This window comes from Sus scrofa, chromosome 14 (assembly GCF_054392235.1).
Source record: "Sus scrofa isolate SSC_HxYL_T2T_F1_AM1 chromosome 14, Sscrofa_HxYL_maternal_Yorkshire_Landrace_v2.0, whole genome shotgun sequence".
In the NCBI taxonomy this organism is placed as follows: domain Eukaryota; kingdom Metazoa; phylum Chordata; class Mammalia; order Artiodactyla; family Suidae; genus Sus; species Sus scrofa.
Window position 1 is genome coordinate 76,853,200 of NC_139396.1, and position 21,431 is coordinate 76,874,630.

The 21,431-nt window shown below is 39.9% G+C and overlaps 1 protein-coding gene across 1 annotated transcript in view; it reads left to right on the plus strand.

Annotated features, from left to right (window-relative positions):
• Positions 1 to 11,033: 11,033 nt before the first annotated feature.
• Positions 11,034 to 21,431, plus strand: part of HEATR1 (HEAT repeat containing 1) — a 48,636-nt gene continuing 38,238 nt past the window's right edge. Inside the window, exons 1-11 of the mRNA XM_021073757.2 lie at positions 11,034 to 11,140; positions 11,360 to 11,534; positions 12,060 to 12,276; positions 13,027 to 13,168; positions 14,502 to 14,603; positions 15,604 to 15,744; positions 16,659 to 16,870; positions 17,027 to 17,160; positions 18,702 to 18,804; positions 19,717 to 19,827; positions 20,226 to 20,343. Coding sequence (XP_020929416.2) covers positions 11,393 to 11,534; positions 12,060 to 12,276; positions 13,027 to 13,168; positions 14,502 to 14,603; positions 15,604 to 15,744; positions 16,659 to 16,870; positions 17,027 to 17,160; positions 18,702 to 18,804; positions 19,717 to 19,827; positions 20,226 to 20,343 — 1,422 coding nt within the window. The 5' untranslated portion in view covers positions 11,034 to 11,140; positions 11,360 to 11,392. The remainder of the gene's footprint in view (positions 11,141 to 11,359; positions 11,535 to 12,059; positions 12,277 to 13,026; positions 13,169 to 14,501; positions 14,604 to 15,603; positions 15,745 to 16,658; positions 16,871 to 17,026; positions 17,161 to 18,701; positions 18,805 to 19,716; positions 19,828 to 20,225; positions 20,344 to 21,431) is intronic.

Consider the following 21,431-nt stretch of genomic DNA (forward strand, 5'->3'; position numbering starts at 1 on the left):
CCTTTTTTCTTGATAAGTCTGGCTAAGGGTTTATCAATTTTGTTGATTTTTTTCAAAGAACCAGCTTTTCGTTTCATTGATCTTTTCTATGGTTTTCTTTGTTTCTATTTCATTGATTTCTGCTTTGATCTTTATGATTTCTTTCCTTCTACTAACTTTAGGTCTTGTCTGTTCTTCTCTCTCAAGCTTCTTTAGATGTAATGTTAGCTTGTTTATTTGGGCTTTTTCTTGTTTCCTGAGGTGGGCTTGTATTGCTATAAACTTTCCTCTTAGAACGGCTTTTGCTGCATCCCATAGGTTTTGGAGTGTCGTATCTTCGTTGTCATTTGCTGCTAGGTATTTTTTAATTTCCTCTTTGATTTCTTCAGTGATCCATTGGTTATTTAGTAGCATGTTGTTGAGTCTCCACGTGTTTGTGTTTTTTGCGGTTTTTTTCTTGTTGTTGATTTCCAGTCGTATAGCATTGTGGTCAGAAAAGATGCTTGATGTGATTTTAATTTTCTTAAAGTTACTGAGGTTGGATTTGTATCCCAGGATATGATCAATCTTAGAGAATGTTCCATGTGCACTTGAGAAGAATGTGTACTGTGTTGCTTTTGGATGAAATGTCCTATAAATATCTATTAAGTCCATCTGGTTTAATGCTTCATTCAGGGCCTGTGTTTCCTTATTGATTTTCTGTCTGGTTGATCTGTCCATTGCTGTAAGTGGGGTGTTGAAGTCCCACACTATGACTGTTCTATTGTCGATTTCTCCTTTTAAGGTTGTTAGCAGTTGCCTTATATATTGTGGTGAACCTGTGTTGGGTGCGTAGATATTTAAAATTGTTATATTATCTTCTTGGATTGATCCTTTGATCATTATGTAATGTCCTTCCTTGTCCCTGAAAATATTCTTCATTTTAAAGTCTATTTTGTCTGATATGAGTATTGCTACTCCAGCTTTCTTTTGATCCCCGTTTGCATGAAATATTTTCTTCCATCCTCTCACTTTCAATTTGTGTGCATTCCTAGAAGTGAAGTGGGTCTCTTGAAGACAGCATATATATGGGTCTTGTTTTTGTATCCATTCAGCCAGTCTATGTCTTTTGGCTGGGGCATTTAGTCCATTCACATTTAAGGTAATTATTGATATGTATGTTCTTATTGCCATTTTATTAATTACTTTGGATTCGTTTTTGCTGCTCTTTTTCCTTTCCTTCTTCTCTTATTCTTTTCTGCCTATAGAAGTTCCTTTAGTATTTGTTGTAAGGCTGGTTTAGTTTTGCTGAATTCTCTCAGCTTTTGCTTATCTGTGAAGGTTTTGATTTCTCCTTCAAATCTGAATGAGAGCCTTGCTTGGTAGAGTAATCTTGGTTGGAGGTTTTTTCCTTTCATCACGTTAAGTATATCATGCCACTCCCTTCTTACCTGCAGAGTTTCTGTTGAAAAATCTGCCGATAGCCTTATCAGGGTTCCCTTGTATGTTATTTGTTTCTTTTCCCTAGCTGCTTTCAAGATTTTCTCTTTGTCTTTAATTTTGGTCAGTTTGATTAGTATGTGTCTCAGGGTGATCCTCCTTGGGTTTATTTTATATGGTACTCGTTGTGCTTCCTGGATTTGAGTGACTGATTCCTTCCCCGTGTTAGGGAAGTTTTCGGCTATTATCTCTTGGAATATTTTTTCTGTCTCCTTCTCTCTCTCTTCTCCTTCTGGCACCTCTATAATATGGATGTTGGTGCGTTTCACGTTGTCCCAGAGTTCTCTGAGACTCTCTTAATTTGTTTTCAATCTTTTTTCTCTTTTCTGTTCTGTATCCGTAATTTCTACTAATCTGTCCTCCACCTCACTTATTCCTTCTTCTGCCTCCTATATTCTGCTGTTAGCTGCTTCTAGTGAATTTTTTATTTCAGTTATTGTATTTTGCATCTCTTCTTGTTTAAGTTTTATATCTTGTATCTCTTTGCTCGGTGTTTTCTGTAAGTTATCCATCTTTGCCTCTAGTTTATTTCCAATGTCTTGCATCTTCTTCAGCATCAACAGTCTAAAGTGTTTTTCCTGGAGGCTGAGAATCTCCTCATGGCTTAGCTGTTTTTCTGGGTTTTTTTCTTTGTCCTTCATCTGAGTTATAGTCCTCTGTTTTTTCATTTTTATAGGTTTTTGGTGTGGTGACCTTTTTACAGATAATTGAGTTGTAGCCTCTCTTACTCCTGATGTCTGCCCCCCTTTGGCTGAGGTCAGTATGGGGGCTTACTGTAGGCTTCCTGATGGGAGGGGCTGATGCCTGCCCCCTGGTAGGAGGAGCCGATTCTAATCCCTCTGATGGGTGGGGCTTAGTCTCTGGATGGGATTAGAGGCAGCTGTGTGCCTGAGGGGTCTTTAGGTAGCCTGTTTACTGAGGGGCAGGGCTGTGATCCCACCTGGGTTGTTGTTTGCCCTGGGGCTTCTCAGCAGCTGACTGACAGGTGGGGCCAGATTTTCCCAAAATGGCCACCTCCAGGGAAAGGCACTGTTGCTGAATATTCCCGAGCGCTTTGCTTTCAATGTCCTTCCCTCACAACAAGCCACATTCACCCCTGTTTTCCCAGGAGGTCCTCCAAGAACTGTGGTAACGTTTGACCCAGATATCCTTGGAGACTTTGCTTTACCCTGGGACTCATTGCACGTGAATGTCTGTGTGTGGCTTTTAAGAATGGGGTCTCCGATTCCCCCAGTCCTGTGGAGCTCCTTCGCACAAGCCCCACTGGCCTTCAATGCCAGATGCTCCAGGCTCTTTCTCCCTGTGCCAGATCTGCATGTGAGAGTTTGATGTGTGACTAAGAACTCTCACTCCTATAGGTGAGTTTCTGTGAACCACTTAGTTTCCATTCTGTGGAGCATCCCACCTAGGAGGTATGGGGTTGTTTATATCATGAAATCGCCCCTTCTACCTCTTGATGTGGCCTCCTCTTTTTCTTCTGGAGTAGGGTATCTTTTTTAAGGTTTCCGGTCCATTTGGGTGAAGAGTGCTCAGTCTTTGTGTATTTTGTTATTTTTAGGAGAGAAGTTGAACTCCAGTCCTTCTATTCTGCCATCCTAATCCCCCCTCCTCCCCTATTTTATTTTTAAAAAAATTTTTATTAAAGTATCGTTGATTTACAATGTTGTGGCAACTTCTGCTGTTCAGCAAAGTGACCCAATCATATTTTTCTTCTTCTCATATTATCTTCCATCATGTTCTATCCCAAGAGATTGAATATAGTTCCCTGGGCTATACAAAGCTAAACATTTTTAAGGCCTATGGTTCTCTAAATAAGGTTTAAAAACATTATTTTTATTGCATTTTATAATACATGCAAAATTTAAATAACCAATTTTTATATGATTGAACATAATTTTCGAATTTAAAATGTTTGAAAATTGCGGCCTCAGCTAAGGTGCACTCTGGGGTCAGGAAAATGCTGCTGTGCCATCTGCTGGGTTCTAAAGATATACCAGGTACTGCTCTGGTTGATTTCCAATTTTTTTTTTTCCTGCAATACCCAGCTCTCTACCAGTGCATCTCAAGGTAACCAGAAAAATAATTGTAATTTTGGGTAACAAGACCACAAATGCCCAAACTCAAAATAACATAGATGACTTTGTTTGGGACACAACATAAAGCAACAAATTCTTAACTTCTCAGTCATTCAATCAGCTAAGTATTTGTTGGCACTTGACTAAAATGTAGATTTCACATGCTGCATTTACAGTGCTAATTATGTACCTATTTCTCATCCATATATATGTCTTCAAGGAGACAGTATGCGATTGGTTGTAATATATGATGCAAATAATCTGCTAATAAAGCAATTCTGAATTTTCTGAATAATTTGCTTTTATTATAGTTGGAAAATTCTAAGTTACTCCTGAAACAATGCTACTCATTCACTTGCATTCTGATTCACATTTCTTGAACAAGAAGGAGATACAGATGGAGCTTATACACATTTACACTCATTCATTCCTTTGTTCAGCTAATAAATATTTATTGTCAACTTTATCCCAGGCACTTTACTTTGTAGCAGAGACTCATCAGTAAATGTGAGAAAGCCCTGTTTTCAACACCACCCTTGGACCAGGGTAAGGTTTGCACATGGATATCACAAATATATAAAAGATGAATTTGTTTTAAAATAGGGAAGCCTGGAAGTTCCCGCTATGGCACCGTGGGTTAAATATCTGACTGCAGTGGATTTGGTCACTGCAGACATGCGGGTTCAGTGCCTGGCACAGTAGGTTAAAGGATCTGGCACTGCTGCAATTGTGGCGTAGGTTGCAGATGTGGTTCAGATTCAATCCCTGGCCCAGCAAATTCCATATGCCGCTGGTGCTGCCATTAAAAAAAAGAAGAAGACTGTCCCTCAAAAAGAGCCATTTAGGGGAGTTCCCGTCGTGGCTCATTGGTTAACTAATCCAACTAGGAACCATGAGGGTGCAGGTTCAATCCCTGGCCTCACTCAGTGGGTTAAGGATCTGGCGTTGCTGTGAGCTGTGGTGTAGGTTGCAGACGTGGCTTGGATCTGCCGTTGTTGTGGCTGTGGCATAGGCCAGCAGCTACAGCTCTGATTCAACCCCTAGCCTGGGAACCTCCATATGCCAAAGGAGTGCCCCTAGAAAAGGCAAAACAAAAACAAAAAGAGCTATTTATTACTGCTATAGTGTACCCTGTAACTCAGAATCTCAAGTCTTTGATTCAGGTGTTTAAACTTCAGGGAAACAGGTCTCTTGCCCTGTGTCCTCAAGTACAGGATAACTGTTAGAATGTTCTGAAGATTTGTGGATTGTACTGTTTCCAGACACTGCCTCACAGTGGAGGGGTGGTTTGAATTTGGAAGTGCTTAGAGAAAAGACAAATTGAGGAAATTGTCACACTCTTCCTTTAGGTTGTATGTACATACTACATTTTTGCATAGGAAAATATTATTTCTAAGTAGTTCCAAATGTAATTTTTTGTTTCCTTTTGTTTTTTGTTTTGTTTTGTTTTTTGCTTTTTTAGGACCACACCCATGGCATATGTAAGTTCCCAGGCTAGGGGTCGAATTAGAGCTGCAGCTGCTGGCCTAGCCACAGCAACAGCAATGCAGAATCCAAACCATGTCTTCAACCTACACCACAGCTCATGGCAACGCCGGATCCCTGACTCACAGAGCAAGGTCAGGGATTGAACCTGCAACCTCATGGGTACTAGTTGGATTCATCTCTGTGCCATGATGGGAACTCCCTCATTTCCTTTTGTTTTCCAATTTATGGTTCTGGAAGTACTCATGAATTACTCTATTATGTATTTTCAAAAATTGGATGTGCTGGCTATTAACAATATTAACCAATTCATATGATTCTTAAATTTGAAAATAGGTAGATATAGATAAAACATGAATGAAGGGTGATACTGACTCTTTACATCGGCAACTAGCAATAAACTGTGAATAATTGCTTATGGAGATATTTTATTAAAATAAGGTAATATTGGGAGTTTCCATCATGGCTCAATGGTTAACAAACCTGACTAGCATCCATGATCACGCGGGCTGGATCCCTGGCCTCTATCAGTGGGTTAAAGATCTGGCCTTGCCATGACCTGTGGTGTAGTTCGCAGATGTGGCTCAGATCCAGAGTTGCTATGGCTGTGGTGTAGGCCAGCAGCTACAGCTACAACTTGACCCCCAGCCTGGGAAACTCCATATGCCCTGGGTATGGCCCTAAATAGACAAATGACAATAAAATAAAATAAAATAAGGTAATATTTTTCGAGAAATAAAAAACTTTATTTAATTGTATTTAAAATGTTGTCATTGTAATCTGTATTTTTCCTTCTTGAAGATAATTCTTTTGAAAACATTGTAAACAAATGAAAAAATAATATAATGTATTGATTTTTACCTAATATATATTTTCCTGAAAATATATTCAAATTGTATATACTTTGAATGTAGCTAAATTTTATTTTTACTTTTTAATCTTTTTGATCATTAAAAAATTTTTAAGTATAGTTGATTTAAAATGCTGTGCCAAAGTGACGCTTTTTTATATTATCTTCCATCATGGTCTATCTCAAGAGACTGGACATAGTTCCCTGTGCTGTACAGTAGGACCTCATTGCTTATTCATTCTAAATGTAATAGTTTGCACCTACTAACCCATTTTTGATCAGTTTTGCCAATAGAATACAATCTGTGGAAATCTGAACTCAACAACATAACTGGTAATATTGCTGAAATGAAGGCAAATTTTATGGGCTAACTATATAGGAAATGCATTAGCTCTATACATCCTTGTTACTCATCCAAAATCATCAGCTTGGAGTTCCCATTGTGGCTCAGTGGAAACGAGTCTGACTAGCATCCATGAGGACGCAGGTTTGATCCCTGGCCTCACTCAGTGAGTTAAGGATCTGGCATTGCCGTGAGCTGTGGTGTAGGTTGCAGACTCGGCTGGGATCCCGAATTGCTGTGGCTGTGGTGTAGGCCGGCAGCTGTAGCTCCAACTGGACCCCTAGACTGGGAACCTCCATATGCTGTGGATGTGGCCCTAAAAAAGATTAAAAAAAGAGTTCCCATCATGGCGCAGTGGTTAACGAATCCGAGTAGGAACCATGAGGTTGCGGGTTCGATTCCTGGCCTTGCTCAGTGGTTTAAGGATCTGGCATTGCCGTGAGCTGTGGTGTAGGTTGCAGACGCGGCTCGGATCCCACGTTGCTGTGACTCTGGTGTAGGCTGGCAGCTACAGCTCTGATTAGACCCCGAGCCTGGGAACCTCCATATGCCGAGGGAGCAGCTCAAGAAATGGCAAGAAGACAAAAAAAAAAAAAAAAAAAGATTAAAAAAAAAAGTTTAAAAGAAAAAAAAAAATCATCAGCCAATCAACATTGTACCCAGACAGGGGCAATAGTAATCAAATATTGTCATCTTTTGTATTTTACTATCTCTCAGCCATATGAAAACATTTTTATTTCGTAATTATAATTGTTTACTTGTCAAAGTTGGGGTTTATAACATAGTCTAGGTAACAATGTGTTAGGTTGATTTATAAATTTTAAGTATTTAGATTGACAGGTGAGTCTCCATCTGTACTCTCATCCAGGCTTCAACAACTTAGAGGCAGGCTCCCTTCCATCCTATGTGAAGCCAGTATTCTAATGAGGGGCTGCATAAGTAAGTAAACAAACAAATCAGATTGTTTCAGGGAGTTGTAAGTGCTGTGAAGAAAATACAAGCTTGGTATCACTGATGGGCAGAAAGAACCCTGTTGTGATTGGAGCAGAGTAAACGTCAAGATCAATCTAATCTGGGTTATCTCCTCTTTATCAAAACTCATCATTCAGGAGTTCCCACTATAGCTCAGTGGATTAAAGATCTGGTATTGCCATACCTGTGGCTCTGATTTGATCCCTGGCCCATATGCAGCATGTGCGGCCAAAAAAGAAAAAAGAAAAAAAAAGACTCATCATTCAGGTCTTAGCTTAAATATTGCCTCCTTAGAGAAACTTCTCCAACCACTCAAACTAACGATGGCCTCCCTCTGTTACCCCTAACACATGGCTTTGTATTATTGTCATCAGAACCCTTATGACGTTATCTGATGGTTTTCTGATTTATCTATTTATCTATCTCTTACTGTCTCTTCCTGGTGGAATTTAAGTTCCATAAAAGCAGAGAATTTACATGTCTTGTCTACCACCACCATATGCCTAGCCTGGTCTAAAGTACACAGGAACTGAATCAAAGTCTTCGCAATCTGGACTGAAAGGGAGTGGGGTGAGGGAGGGCAAACATTCTTTTAAAAAGAACTAATTCAGGAGTTCCCGTCGTGGCGAAGTGGTTAACGAATCCGACTAGGAACCATGAGATTGCGGGTTCGGTCCCTGCACTTGCTCAGTGGGTTAACGATCCGGCGTTGCTGTGAGCTGTGGTGTAGGTTGCAGATGCGGCTCGGATCCTGCGTTGCTGTGGCTCTGGCGTAGGCTGGTGGCTACAGCTCCGATTCAACCCCTAGCCTGGGAACCTCCATATGCCGCGGGAGCGGCCCAAGAAATAGCAACAACAACAACAACAAAAGACAAAAAGGCAAAAAAATAAAATAAATAAATAAATAAATAAAAAGAACTAATTCATGGAGTTCCCTTGTGGCTTAGTAGGTTAAGGACCTGACGTTATCACTGCTGTGGTGAAGGTTCAGTCCCTGCTCTGCGAACTTCTGCATGCCGTGGGCACAGCCAAAAACAAAAACAAACAAACAAAAAACCAAAAAAAAAAAAAACAACCCAATTCATTCATTCAGGTCACTCTTACAAATGGGGTAGAGTCCTTGCCATGAACAAAGGTTGAAATAAGAGGCAGAATTCATTACTCTGCCATATGATACTCCCGCATCAGAAGAAAGTATAGTTAAAATAACATCTCTGAAAATAGTATTTACCCTTACATCAAGAAATATGTATCACTATGGCTAAAATTTTGGATTTAAAGAATGAAAAATGGTAAAAGGTATGAAAAGGATTGCAGAGTTACAATGAACTATAAAGGATATTTTAAATTCAAATAACAACTGAGAAAGAAAGCTTGCTCTGGTCTTCTGCTAAATAATCAAACTGGGAGACAGGGTTATGATCACAAAAACTGAGGAGGCTATAATCAGAAAACAATCACAAATATATCCAAAGGATTCTCTTAAAATGGAGAAAAAGATCTACTTTGAGGGGAGTTCCTGTTGTGGCTCAGTGGAAACGAATCTGACTAGTATCTGTGAGGATGTGTGTTTGATCCCTGGCTTAGCCTAGTGGGTTGGGGATCCGGCGTTGCTGTGAGTTGTGGTGTAGGTTACAGACGCAGCTTGGATCCCCGGTTGTTGTGGCATAGGCGTGCAGCTATAGCTCGGATTTGACCCCTAGCCTGGTAACTTCCATACGCCATGAGTGCAGCCCAAAAGATATACTTTAAGATCACAACGTATTTCTTCAAACCAAAGCTTTTTTAAAAAACATTATTACACTTACAAATATCTGACTTGTTCTTCATACTTTCCTAATTTACTTCCAAAGTAAAATTCAGGAGTGTTCTTGTGACATAGTGAATTAAGGATCTGGTGTTGTCACTGCAGCTGCACCAGTTGTTGCTGTGGCACAGGTTCAGTCCTTGGCCTAGGAATTTCCTCATGCCTGAGTGTGGCCAAAAACAAAACAAAACAAAGTAAAATTAAGCACGATATCACATACCCTTGGAACTGATATAAAGATAATTGAACCAAATACCATGGCACTTTTCTGTTTATTTTCGCTTTGATAAAGTTTTTAAAAATATGAGGATTTGGGAGTTCCTGTTGTGGTGCAGTGGTAACGAACCCGACTAGAATCCATGAGGACTCGGGTTGCAACCCTGGCCCCACTCAGTGGGTTAAGAATCTAGCGCTGCTCTGAGCTGTGGTGCAGGTTCTCAGACAGGCTAGGATCTGGTATTGCTGTTGGCACTGGCCAGCAGCTGAAGCTCCAATTCACCCTCTAGCCTGGGGACTTCCATGTGCCACAAGTGCAGCCTTAAAAATAAATAAATAAATGCAGTTTTTAAAAAAATGAGGATTTTTTTAGTGAGAAAAAACCAAATATGCCTTGTGGATAAAACAGACCTGCCTGATATTTATTTCTCACTACTTTCATTTCTCCCAAAGCTGACTGCTTTTATAAAGAACGAAAAAAATTCATTTGAGACATCTATTTGTAAGGATGAAAGAGGTACCACCGGAACTTAAAAACTCATGTTATTCTATGCAAGGCAGTCAACACCACATGTTGAAGATCACTAACAATCTGTAGAAACAACCAAAACGATTTTGTTCTTTGTTACAGCAAAGCAACAACAAAAGATAGTGTTTGTAAAAGGAAGAGATCTTCAGAAGTACAGAAGGGAGGCCCCCAGATTGGAACTATGTTTCCAGCCATCGCCAGTGAAGACGACTGACATCTTGTCACGGAAAAGCTCCACCTTCTAAGAGAAAGGAAAGCATCCAAAAAAAGGTGGGTAGGACATCCCGTCTCAATCCTGCCTCTCTGCACCTTCTCAGAGAAGCTGGGGAGGCAGCACAGAGCGCTCTCTCCACAGACTGCAGTATATCCATCCATAGGGGAAACTCTTTGGCAACATCGGCCTACAGTGACACCAAGACCAATGGTTGGTTACCTTGAGCAAGGAGTGGAGTGGGCATCACAGCAAAGGCGCAAAGTGATGGAAACTTCCTATGTCTGGAATGGGGAGAGGGAGAGAGAGATGCCTACTTACTTTTTTGTTAAAAACTCATCAAATAGCTAAAGTTTGAGATTTAGTTTGTAAATGATATCCAGGGTCAGTGAAAAACAAAACAAAAAACAACAGCGCGTGGTCTTCAGGAATGCCAACTGCAGGGATGGGATGGCCCCAAGCTCCAGAACGGTTGTGCCCAGCATTTACAGGGCAGCTCGCACTGAGACCAGCTCCTATCAAGAAATTCTCAGCCTGTTTCCACCTTATTAGAGAAGATAAACTGAGAAATGAGAATTCGGTGTAGCTCAAATGTAAGGATGAAAGATGTACACCGGCACTTAAAAAACTCGTGTTATTCTACACAAGGCAATCAACACCACATGTTGGAGATCTGTAGAAATAACCGAAAAGATGCTTTTCTTTGTTAAAGCAAAGCCACAGGAAAAGATATTGTTTGTAAAAGGAAGGGGCTCGCACGGATCTGTGAATTCGGGCTGTGAGTTCACAGCCCACAGTTTTAACCACTGCGCGATGCTGCTGGTCCTTAAAGCTGGATAAATATGTATTGAATGAATAATTCCTGCTACAGACCTTAAGGCTCACAAAAGGCCCACCCAGAAACGGTAACTTCCAGCTACCTGCCGAGAATCGACCGCTACCCCACGGTAGGGTCGGGATTCCGAGCCTAAAGTCTGGCGCGGCGGGGGGGCGGAGTTTCGCCGCCGGGAGGTGGAGTCGACTTTTCTCAATTTGGCAAGCTTGTACCTCTTCTCTTGCCGTAGTGCCCGAAACCGGAAGCTCGCCTAAGGCGTGCTTTACATTTCCGGGCGAAAGCTGGATTTTTTTGGTACCATGTGGGAGCACTTGTGAAGATTCGCAGGCTTCTAAATCCTGCCCGAAGTCGAGCTCCAGGTGAGCAAGAGTTGTGGGTCTGGGCGGCATCGCGGGTTTTCGAGTCTCCGCGGATTCGGGGCTGAGACACGCGTGGCGCGGCCGCTGAGGCTGTACTTCAGCTGTTAACGCTGTTGCTGTAGTGTCCGCGACCGCGCTGCGTGCGGAGGAAAGTTGCTATTTGCGGTTAAGCCACCTTAAGATTTTGTGGACGCTTCTCACGGTGGTTATGTTTCTTAGCCTGCGTTTTTTAGAAGTCCTCTGGCGTGAAAGATGACGTCCTTAGCCCAGCAGCTCCAGAGACTCGCTCTCCCTCAAAGTGATCCCAGTCTCTTATCCAGAGATGAAGTTGCCTCTTTGTTGTTTGACCCCAAGGAAGCGGCCACCGTCGACAGGGACACGGCCTTTGCCATTGGTGAGCTACCCTTTAAATTAAAAAAACTCTGGGAAGCGTGCGTCCTGGGTGTTGCTGTATTTTCTTGTTTTCTGACCCGCCCTCTTCCTTAGCGGCTTCTAACTTGCTAACTTGACTTAATTTTATTAAAGGAAAGAAAATAGCAGTCACTTGTTAAGATGTCTTAAGTGTGTCTATAGGCAGCGGAACTTGAATTCCACAGATAAAGTTAAGGAGTAGAGAGGAAGAACAGCTAAAAGTGGCTGGGGGTTAGGGGAGGTGTCTTCCCCGGATTAGTCAGGTTATAATATTGAAATTGTATTGAGGAAAAAAAGAAGGCCCCCTGCCAGGGGTACTTTCTATTTTCCTGATTCATGAGGATGGAACTTATTTTCTTTGTTGGAAACTAGAAACCTGTGTTTGGGACTGTATTACAGATTACATGTGCTAAAAGAATTCACATTTTTAGGGATAAGTAAAACAGTAAAAGAAGAGTAAGACGAGTTTGCTTGCAAAGATTTGTTAATTTAACTGGCCTTTTCCTAGGATGCACTGGCCTGGAAGAGCTGCTTGGAATTGATCCTTCCTTTGAACAGTTTGAAGCACCGTTGTTCAGCCAGCTAGCAAAAACCTTGGAGCGCAGCGTTCAGACCAAAACAGTGAACAAACAGCTGGATGAAAACATTTCATTATTTCTTATTCACTTGTCCCCTTACTTCCTGCTGAAGCCAGCACAGAAGTGTCTGGAGTGGTTGATTCACAGGTAGCAAATGGAATTACAAAAGTAATTATGGGCTGCTAACATTGATCTCTTTTAAAAATCAAGTAGCGAGAACATTTATCAATTTAAAGTTGAAAAATTAGGTGTATCAGGAGGTTAACATGATTTGTATTGGGTGAGATAAGCATGCCCTTCTATTATTGAACTCATTTTTACCAATAGTGAAAAGTAGAACTATTAAAGATCTTGGGTATGTAGTCTAACCTCATTAGTTCTAAGGAGTTCATGTCAGTTTGCTGTTCTAAATTGTCACTGCATATTTGGAACAAAGGTTATTAGTAAAATTTCTTTCTCGCCAAAATAACAACAACAACAAAAAAAATGGTTTGGAAAGAGGATAATGGTATTATCTAAAATACCCCAACTTAAGAAAAATAGTAGTGGCTAATGTGTATTGAACATTTATACACCAGGCCTTGTGGTAAGCACTTTGCATGTATTATCTTGGTGCTCACATCATTCAGTGGGGAGATGCTTCTGTTAGCCTGCCACAACAGGAATTCCTGATATTTTAAAATGCTACTACATAAGAATAGTATTGTTAGTACAGGGAGTATAGTACTCTCTGTTGAGGAGTACTTTAATGCTTATTAAGTGCTCTATACCGTGATTATGGTTATTTGGTTATTTTAAATGGGTTTAGTTCATTTCATTGATACACAGTTTGGACATGTGAGGAAAGACATGCTTTTAAGTTTTGTGTCACCTCTACCTGTTTGCTTTTTTCCCCAGGTTCCATATCCATCTTTATAATCAAGATAGCCTCATCGCTTGCATTCTGCCATACCACGAGACAAGAATATTTGTGCGAGTTATACAGCTTCTAAAAATTAATAATTCAAAGCACAAATGGTTCTGGCTGTTGCCAGTTAAGGTATGATTGTTGAATGACACATATCTATAATCATTGCAATCCTTAATTAAAGATATAATTTGGAAAAAATCAAGTCATTAGTGCTCCTGAGAGTAGTCTAATATTATCTCCATCACTTTTATTATCTTGGATTCTCACAAAACTCTGTTTTGACAGATGAGGACAGGCTCAAGTAACTTAATGGATTTGAGTCCAGATCTGACTCTGAAGCTTGTCTTTCCACTGTGCCATGCTGTGTGGCATTTTAAATTTTGAAACTGGAAAGCTTCAAAAAGTTAGAGGTGAAGAAAAACAAAAAAATATTTACAAAAATTAAAAGAGTAGGGACAACTTGAAGGACTTCAGGAAATTATTCAAGTTGTACAGAAGATGTTGGGTATTAATTTACAGATGAATAGTAGAATGTTTGCCTTATGGGAAGGCTCTGGCTGGGATCATTTTGCATGAGTTTATAGTAAAACAACTGACTTGCATTGTCACTTTGTTTCCATCAATAGTAGAAGAAAGTAAATGTATGTTGTTAGCTGGAATTTAACTGAAGGTTGAGTGCAGTGATCTGGGCTCAAGGGAAAACAAATGGGGATGAAACAGACTGGGACTTTGGAAGGAGTTAACTTTATGGGTGATGACAGTGAGGTCCATGATCAGAATTAGTTAAAAAAAAAAAAAAAAAGGCATGGGAATTTTTAATAAGAGTTTGAATGTAAAGCATTTGAGCTAAAGAAAAGAGAAGGCCAACCTAAAATAAAGTATCTTAAAATAAATCTATTCGGTATTCACTCTGCTGATAACATCAAAATCATTTTTTCCCTGGTCTACACACAGATCCTGCTGTTCTTTAGACACAATTGTTTCAAGTACGCAAACCCACCTATCAAAGTTCACGTCAAATGACCCTTTTATTGATTTATTCCATGTTTATTGAGCACTTAACACATGCCATGTGCAGTGCTAGGCAGTAGGAAGAGTAGTATGAGTTGACTGGCTTCCTAGTCTATTTGTTTCTAGTGTTACTGTAAAGCAGCGACAAAACCATATCACACTGGCTCAAAAACCCAGTCTAATGGGTAGCGTTACTAAGAATATGGAGAATCCAGATTCAGATAACTACGCATAAAATGCAGCACATGATAAGTAGGCATTTTTCATCAGGTGCCGCCACACTTATTGTTGGCCCTTCTCTTTTAAATTTCCACCTTATAACTATGAGGAGAGGCTGTGTTTTGTATTTATGAACCAGCAGCATGAAGCTTTTTTTTGGTCATTACTTTAAAAAATAATCATGAGTTGATGAATGTCCTTAGTAATGGTTGGTTCTTTCCATCTATAATAGCAATCTGGAGTGCCCTTAGCTAAAGGAACTTTGGTTACCCACTGCTACAAAGATCTTGGATTCATGGATTTCATCTGTAGCCTGGTGACAAAATCTGTGAAGGTGAGTATGTGGTTTCATGAATGTATAATTTCATTGGAAGGTTGTTTCCTCTGAATAAAGAAAATACATGAAGGCCCTCTCTAATAACAGTGGGAATTTGAAGAAGTTCTTTTTATTAAATGATCTGCTGTTTTGGAGCATAAGCCATTTGGTCAGACTTTCTTCATCGGACCTGTTCTTTCTACAAAAATAAATTATTCTATTCTTTACCAAATTCTGATTACAGTAACTGTTTAAAATGAGACAATCTAAAAATGTTAGGAATATTCATTCTTGTCATGTTTATTTATTTATATTTTTTTTGTCTTTTTGTCTTTTTGTCTTTTGTTGTTGTTGTTGTTGCTATTTCTTGGGCCACTCCCGCGGCATATGGAGGTTCCCAGGCTAGGGGTTGAATCGGAGCTGTAGCCACCGGCCTACGCCTGAGCCACAGCAACGCGGGATCCGAGCCGCGTCTGCAACCTACACCATAGCTCACGGCAATGCCGGGTCATCAACCCACTGAGCAAGGGCAGGGACCGAACCCGCAACCCCATGGTTCCTAGTCGGATTCGTCAACCACTGCGCCACGACGGGAACTCCCATTCTTGTCATATTTAAATAAACCATTAAATTTGTTTATTTAATATTGCATATGACAGAAGTAAAATATCAGCCTGAAGCAGTTGAGGAGAACTGTAAATATTTTTATACTTTCATTTAATTGGCCTTCACTCTTCTCCCCCCAACCTCAGTCTCACCTGTGGCATATGGAAGTTCCCAGGCTAGGGATCGAATCAGATCAGAGGTGCATCTTCTGGCCTGCATTACAGGGATCCGAGCCATGTCTGTGACCTATGCTGCAGCTTGTAGCAGTGCCGGATCTTAATCCACTGAACAGGACCAGGGATTGAACTTGCATCCTCACAGACACTGTGTCAGGTTCTTAACCCACTGAGCCACAATGGGAACTCCTGGCCTTTCACTCTTAAATGTATTCTGGTTATGATTTTTTTTCCAGGTTTTTGCTGAGCATCCTGGGAGTTCAGCTCAGTTGAGGGTGCTCTTAACTTTCTACGCTTCCACCATCGTGTCTGCCCTCGTGGCTGCTGAGAACCTATCCGACAACATAGTCGCCAAGCTGTTTCCATACATTCAAAAGGTCAGCCTTACTCATGTGTATTTTGTACTTAGGAATATTTTGTAACCTAAGGGGACTTTTGTGCTTTCAAAAATTTTACTTGGATATAAATGTTTTTACATTGACGGTTTATTTCAGGTGGTTGATGAAATTTAATTTTTAAGTGTATGACTTCTTTTGTCTGAAAAACTTAGCAGAATGGGATCTTAGGGCTCCTTAAGAATGAACGTTGGTTAATTTGGCCCTGCCACCTTCTCCCAGATCTGTTTTCTTAGCAGTCATGTTACCTCAGTGGGAAGAGAACTGATTAGAAAATCTCTTCAAGGCAGAGGCTCTCTTATCATTCTTTCTTTCTTTTTTTGACTGCACCTGCAGCATTTGGAAGTTCCCAGGCCAGGGATAGAATCTGAACCAGAGCTGCAGCAGCGCCAGATCCTTAACCTGCTACGCTGTGGGAGCTCCCTCTCATCATTCTCTGTGCATTGACTTCTGCTTCTCTGTGTCTTCTCACCAAGCATCTCATGGCCTCCCACCTTCTTAGATTCCGCATGGCAGGACTGCTTTCACTTCCCACCACTGTCCCAAAATTATTGTCTTTAGTCAGACATTGTTTCTGATTGAAGTCTCCCTCACACAGGTGGATGTTTGCAAATAAAAGAAGACTCCTTGGCTCCTGTTAGGATGTGTAGTTGGGAGACCTTCTGAGATCCCTTCTGTCATCTAAGAGACTTGTCTATTTCCATGTCCCCTCAGGAAAAGGAGTCAACAGCTTGATTTTTCACTTCCAAGGAGTGTTGACTCTCGGTGTGCATTAGGTTGTATTAACCTCTAATTTATGCCATTTCCAATTTGTCAAAGTAAAGTAGCATTTTTAAGTGGAATAAAGTAACATAGCTTATATGATTTTTTTTCCTCATATTTTAAAAAATATTTAGGGGTTGAAATCATCTCTACCAGATTACAGAGCTGCAACGTACATGATAATATGTCAGATTTCTGTGAAAGTGACCATGGAAGATACCTTCGTTAATTCACTGGCTTCGCAGATCATCAAAACGTTGACCAGAATTCCCTCTTTGATTAAGGATGGATTGGGCTGCTTGATAGTGCTCCTGCAGAGACAGAAGCCAGAGAGCTTGGGGAAGAAGTATGTACGATTGAGTTGAGAAATGATCATGTTTAGAGGCAAATGAAATTATTTTGAATCATTTTTTTACTTAAGATAAATCTTATACTATTTGTGAAAATTGCCACTCATTGTCTAGCTTGTGAAATCAACATCTATGTCTTTGCTTCTTCAAAGGCCATTTCCTCACTTGTGTAAGGTTCCTGATCTTATTACACTGCTTCAGGGGATTTCTGAAACCTACGACATCAGTCCTCTTCTACGTTACATGCTTCCCCATCTGGTTGTCTCCATCATTAGTCATGTTACAGGTATGTGGTTTTGCATTTTGTGTCCAGAAACTTGCTTTCTCAGACTTGATTCTCTTAAAATAGGAACGATATCCTTGTTAATATCTTTTAGATATTTAGAATTTCTGCTATCCATTTGTTTTTGTACAATTTATCTCTTTTTATAATGTGAGAAACATTTCGGGTGGGTAGCAGGTTGATTGAAGGGAGATCTTTGTTAATTGAATGACATATTATTATTATTACTATTATTATTATTTACTTTGTGTTCTTACATAGTCTCTACATGAAAAAAATTATGGAATTATTTTAAAATAATGTTGGAGTTCCCATCGTGGCTCAGTGGTTAACAAACCTGAGGAGGATCCATAAGGACACGGGTTCGATCCCTGGCCTTGCTCAGGGGGTTAAGGATCTGGCGTTGCCGTGAGCTGTGGTATAGGTTGCAGATGCAGCTCGGATCTTAAGTTGCTATGGTTGTGGCGTAGGCCAGCAGCTGCAGTTCCAATGAGACTCAGACTGGGAACCTCCATATGCCGTGGGTGCAGCCCTTAAAAAAAAAAAAAAAAAGAAAAGAAAAAAGAAGAAAATAATAAAGTAATTAATGTTACCGAGTAAAACTTTCCTTTGTGATTCTTTATAATAAATACCCAATTGTCGGTAAAAGTTTTTCTCCCTTGAGTCATTGAAAATATAAGATCAAGAATATCTCATACGTAAAAATCCAAATTTTAAAAAAGCCAAAAAGTTAATTAGAAAGTGGTTGTTTGCATTATGATTTTTACCCTTCAGTAAATACAAAAAGACAAGAAATATTTGGTCCTATTGCTTTTGGACTAAGAAAGATGTTTCTAGGAGTTTCCTGGTGGCTCAGCATGTTAAGGATCCAGCGTTGTCACTGCTGTGACATGGGTTTGAGCCCTGGACTGAGAACTTAGGTATACCATGGGTGCAGCCAAAAAAAAAAAAAACTGTCGTCTCTGAAGTTTAGCCAGTCTATTGGAAAATAAGGTTTGCTTAATTCAATCTCAGTTTAAACATGAGTTTCAGAAACATAACTAGCAGGAATGAAAGTACTTTTTCTTGTCTGATGGTGGTGAGTAATGAAGCTGGGGCTAACATCCCATTCATATATTTACGGGAAATCTGGAATAGAAAACGACAGCTCTTGGTTCAGGAAGGAAGCATTGAGATGAAAGTTTAGCCCATTATCAGAGATAGTTTATTGAGATGTAGGTTCAGGTCCCAACTTCACCGCTTGTAATAATAAGCTGAGGAAAGACTATACTCTTTTGGGCTTTCGCTTCATTGAGAGTGTTGATAGTCCTTCTCCAAAATACAGAGAATTTTGGGTAAAGGATAAATGAGGGTAATGTATTAAAAAATGGTTTGGAAAGATAGTTACTAAATAGTAAAGTACACTTGAAAATAGGTAAAAAGCTGGCTGTTGTTGATACATGTTTTAAAGTTCTTGTAGAAGAGATTTTCTGTTATTAAACTATGTAGTAGCTTAAGCATCCAAAGAAAGTTTTCCCAAGTTTTAATTTGTTGTCTCTGCTAAGGAGAAGAAACTGAAGAGATAGATGGTCAAATCTACCGGCAACTCTTGGAAGCCATACTTACAAATATATCCCTCAAGAACAACTTAGACCATTTGTTGGCGGGGTAAGCTGTTACTTCTGACATGCTTTTGATTTGTATTTATTTCTGTGGCTTAGTTTACTTTGCAGGGTTGGTTAACAGTTTTCCCATATCCCTTTATAATGTATTTTCTGCTTTGTCCGTGTCACTTTTTTCAGTTTTAACTTCTTGGTCAAATAGTTGTGGCAACAGAAATAGAAATTTTTCTCGTTTGTCTTTAGTGCTTACATGTGATCATGAAAAGTTAATGGTGAAGCTGAATTTGGGTTATACTACATATAATTTGTGGTGGTTGAGAATTTCCTATTAATAAATGGACCGAAATGCCTCACACCAAACATCACAGTTGGTAATCAGTAGGTGTCAGTTAGGAACTTACGTTGAGGGCTGGCATGAGGTAAAGATAGTTTAGTCTCCCATTTTCCTTTTTTTGCTTGAAGGACAACTTGATACGGTGAAAGGAATATGGTGGTTGTAGTGAGACATAGGTTTGAATCCTGCTCTCTCATCTTCAGGACAGTTAGAGTAGTAAGTTCTGAAGGTCTACCTGGACCTGGTTTTGCTGTGGTGCGTCATTGAGCAGGTACCTACCTGCTGGAGTGTGTCACTTGTGCCTTGTGCTCCCGCATTTGACTTGTGTATTAAATGAGCTTAAACACGTGAAACCCTAGTGAGAGCTTGGCTCCATAACCTGTCTGGGGCTGAAAACCCTGCTCTTCTTTTTATGGTGCATTAGGGTCACTGAGTCTCAGGTCTTGTTGCTGTTCTCATTTGACCTCAGGTGAATTACAAGATTTCATCGCCCACGTTTTTGTATCTGTAAAATTTCTACCTTGTAAGGGTCTAAGAGAGGTTATTATTTCTAAAGTACCTAGATAATGGGTATTCAGTAAATAGTAACTCTTGTGTCTGCTGATTTTTTTGTTTGTTTTGCAGCCTTCTTTTTGAAGAGTATATTTCATACAGTTCGCAGGAAGAGATCGATTCTAATAAAATATCTTTGCTTAATGAACAGTTTCTTCCATTTATTAGGCTTTTAGAAAGCAGGTAAGTTGTGTGTGTTTGTGCCCTTCTTAATGTGTACCTCTTGTCTTATAAAGAGATGATTCACAAATTGCAGTGTAATACAGTGATTGAATTGCAAAGAGACTGTTCTTCCCTTTAGGAAGGACAGTTACAGCGTTTAAATGTATTTGACATATAAAAGGAAATAGGGGTTTTGTGGGACTAGGGAGGGTATAGGTTTTTGATACAGACTTTTTGTTGTTGAAATTGTCCTAGTGACAAACTTGATCAATATCATTTGGTTTTATACCTTCCATTTGTCACAATTTGAAATCTCAATCTCAGTAATTTAAAAAATTTTTGTCTTTTATACATGTATGATATGTGTGGTTGAAAAATTTATTAAGAATAATGAACTATGTAATTCTGTTTCATCTAAGATATCCCAAAACATTAGATGCTGTGTTAGAGGAACACCTAAAGGAAATTACAGACCTAAAAAAACAGGAGCTTTTCCACCAATTTATCTCTCTTTCTACAAGTGGGGGAAAATATCAGGTAACTTTTTAAAATAACTGGAATGTGATGCTTTTTTCAGAAAAATTGTTGTTTGGAAATTTTTATGTGTGATGTTCCTAGGCAACCACCAGAAGGCGGCCTAACAGTGTCCTAGTGTACATAGCTTCCTCTTTTATCTGCACTTTCCAGTGAGGCGCCCACAGCCACAGGTGGCTATTTAAGGCATTGATTAGAAAAGGGGAGTGGATTTTTGTTTCGTGATTATGTTAGAACTTCCGAAGTTTTCTGGTGATTCACCTTAAGTCTTTATTACTGGAAGTTACCATATAAGTAGTTTTTAATACTTACCTTTGAAAATAAATATCATGAAAAAAAATATGGTTATTTTGGCTTTTCTCTTCCATTTAACTAGACTTTCGTCTTTAATGGTATTTCATTTCCAAATCATAGGTTGATAGACTTCCTTTGTCTGATTACATAAGTAAACTATGTTGTCACTAATTCGACTCTTGTATCATTTTTTTCATTTTTTAGGGCTGCAAGTGTGGCACATGGAAGTTCCCAGGCTAGGGGTCGAATCGTAGCTGCAGCTGCTGGCCTACACCGTAGCCATGGTGGGTACTTAACCCACTGAGCGAGGCCAGGGATCAAACTCGCATCCTCATGGATACTAGTTGGATTTGTTACCACTGAGCCACAGTGGGAACTCCCTGTCCTATCATTTAGATAAATTGCATTGTTTCAGTGATCAATTTTTTGGGTTTTTTTTTTTTTTTTTTCCTGGGCCACACCCGTGGCATATGGAGGTTCCAGGCTAGGGGTCCAATGGGAGCTGTAGCCACTGGCCTATGCCACAGACAAAGCCACAGCCACACCAGATCTGAGCCTCATTTGCCACGTATACCACAGCTCACGGCAACGCTAGATCCTTAACCCACTGAGTGAGGCCAGGGATCAAACTGCGTCCTCATGGATACTAGTCAGATTCCTTTCTGCTGAGCCATGATGGAAACTCCCAGTGATCAATTTTTTTAAAAGAATTTTTATTGTAGTTGATTTACAGTATTCTGTCAATTTCTGCTATAGAGCAAAGTGACCCAGTTATATACATATACATTCTTTTTTTC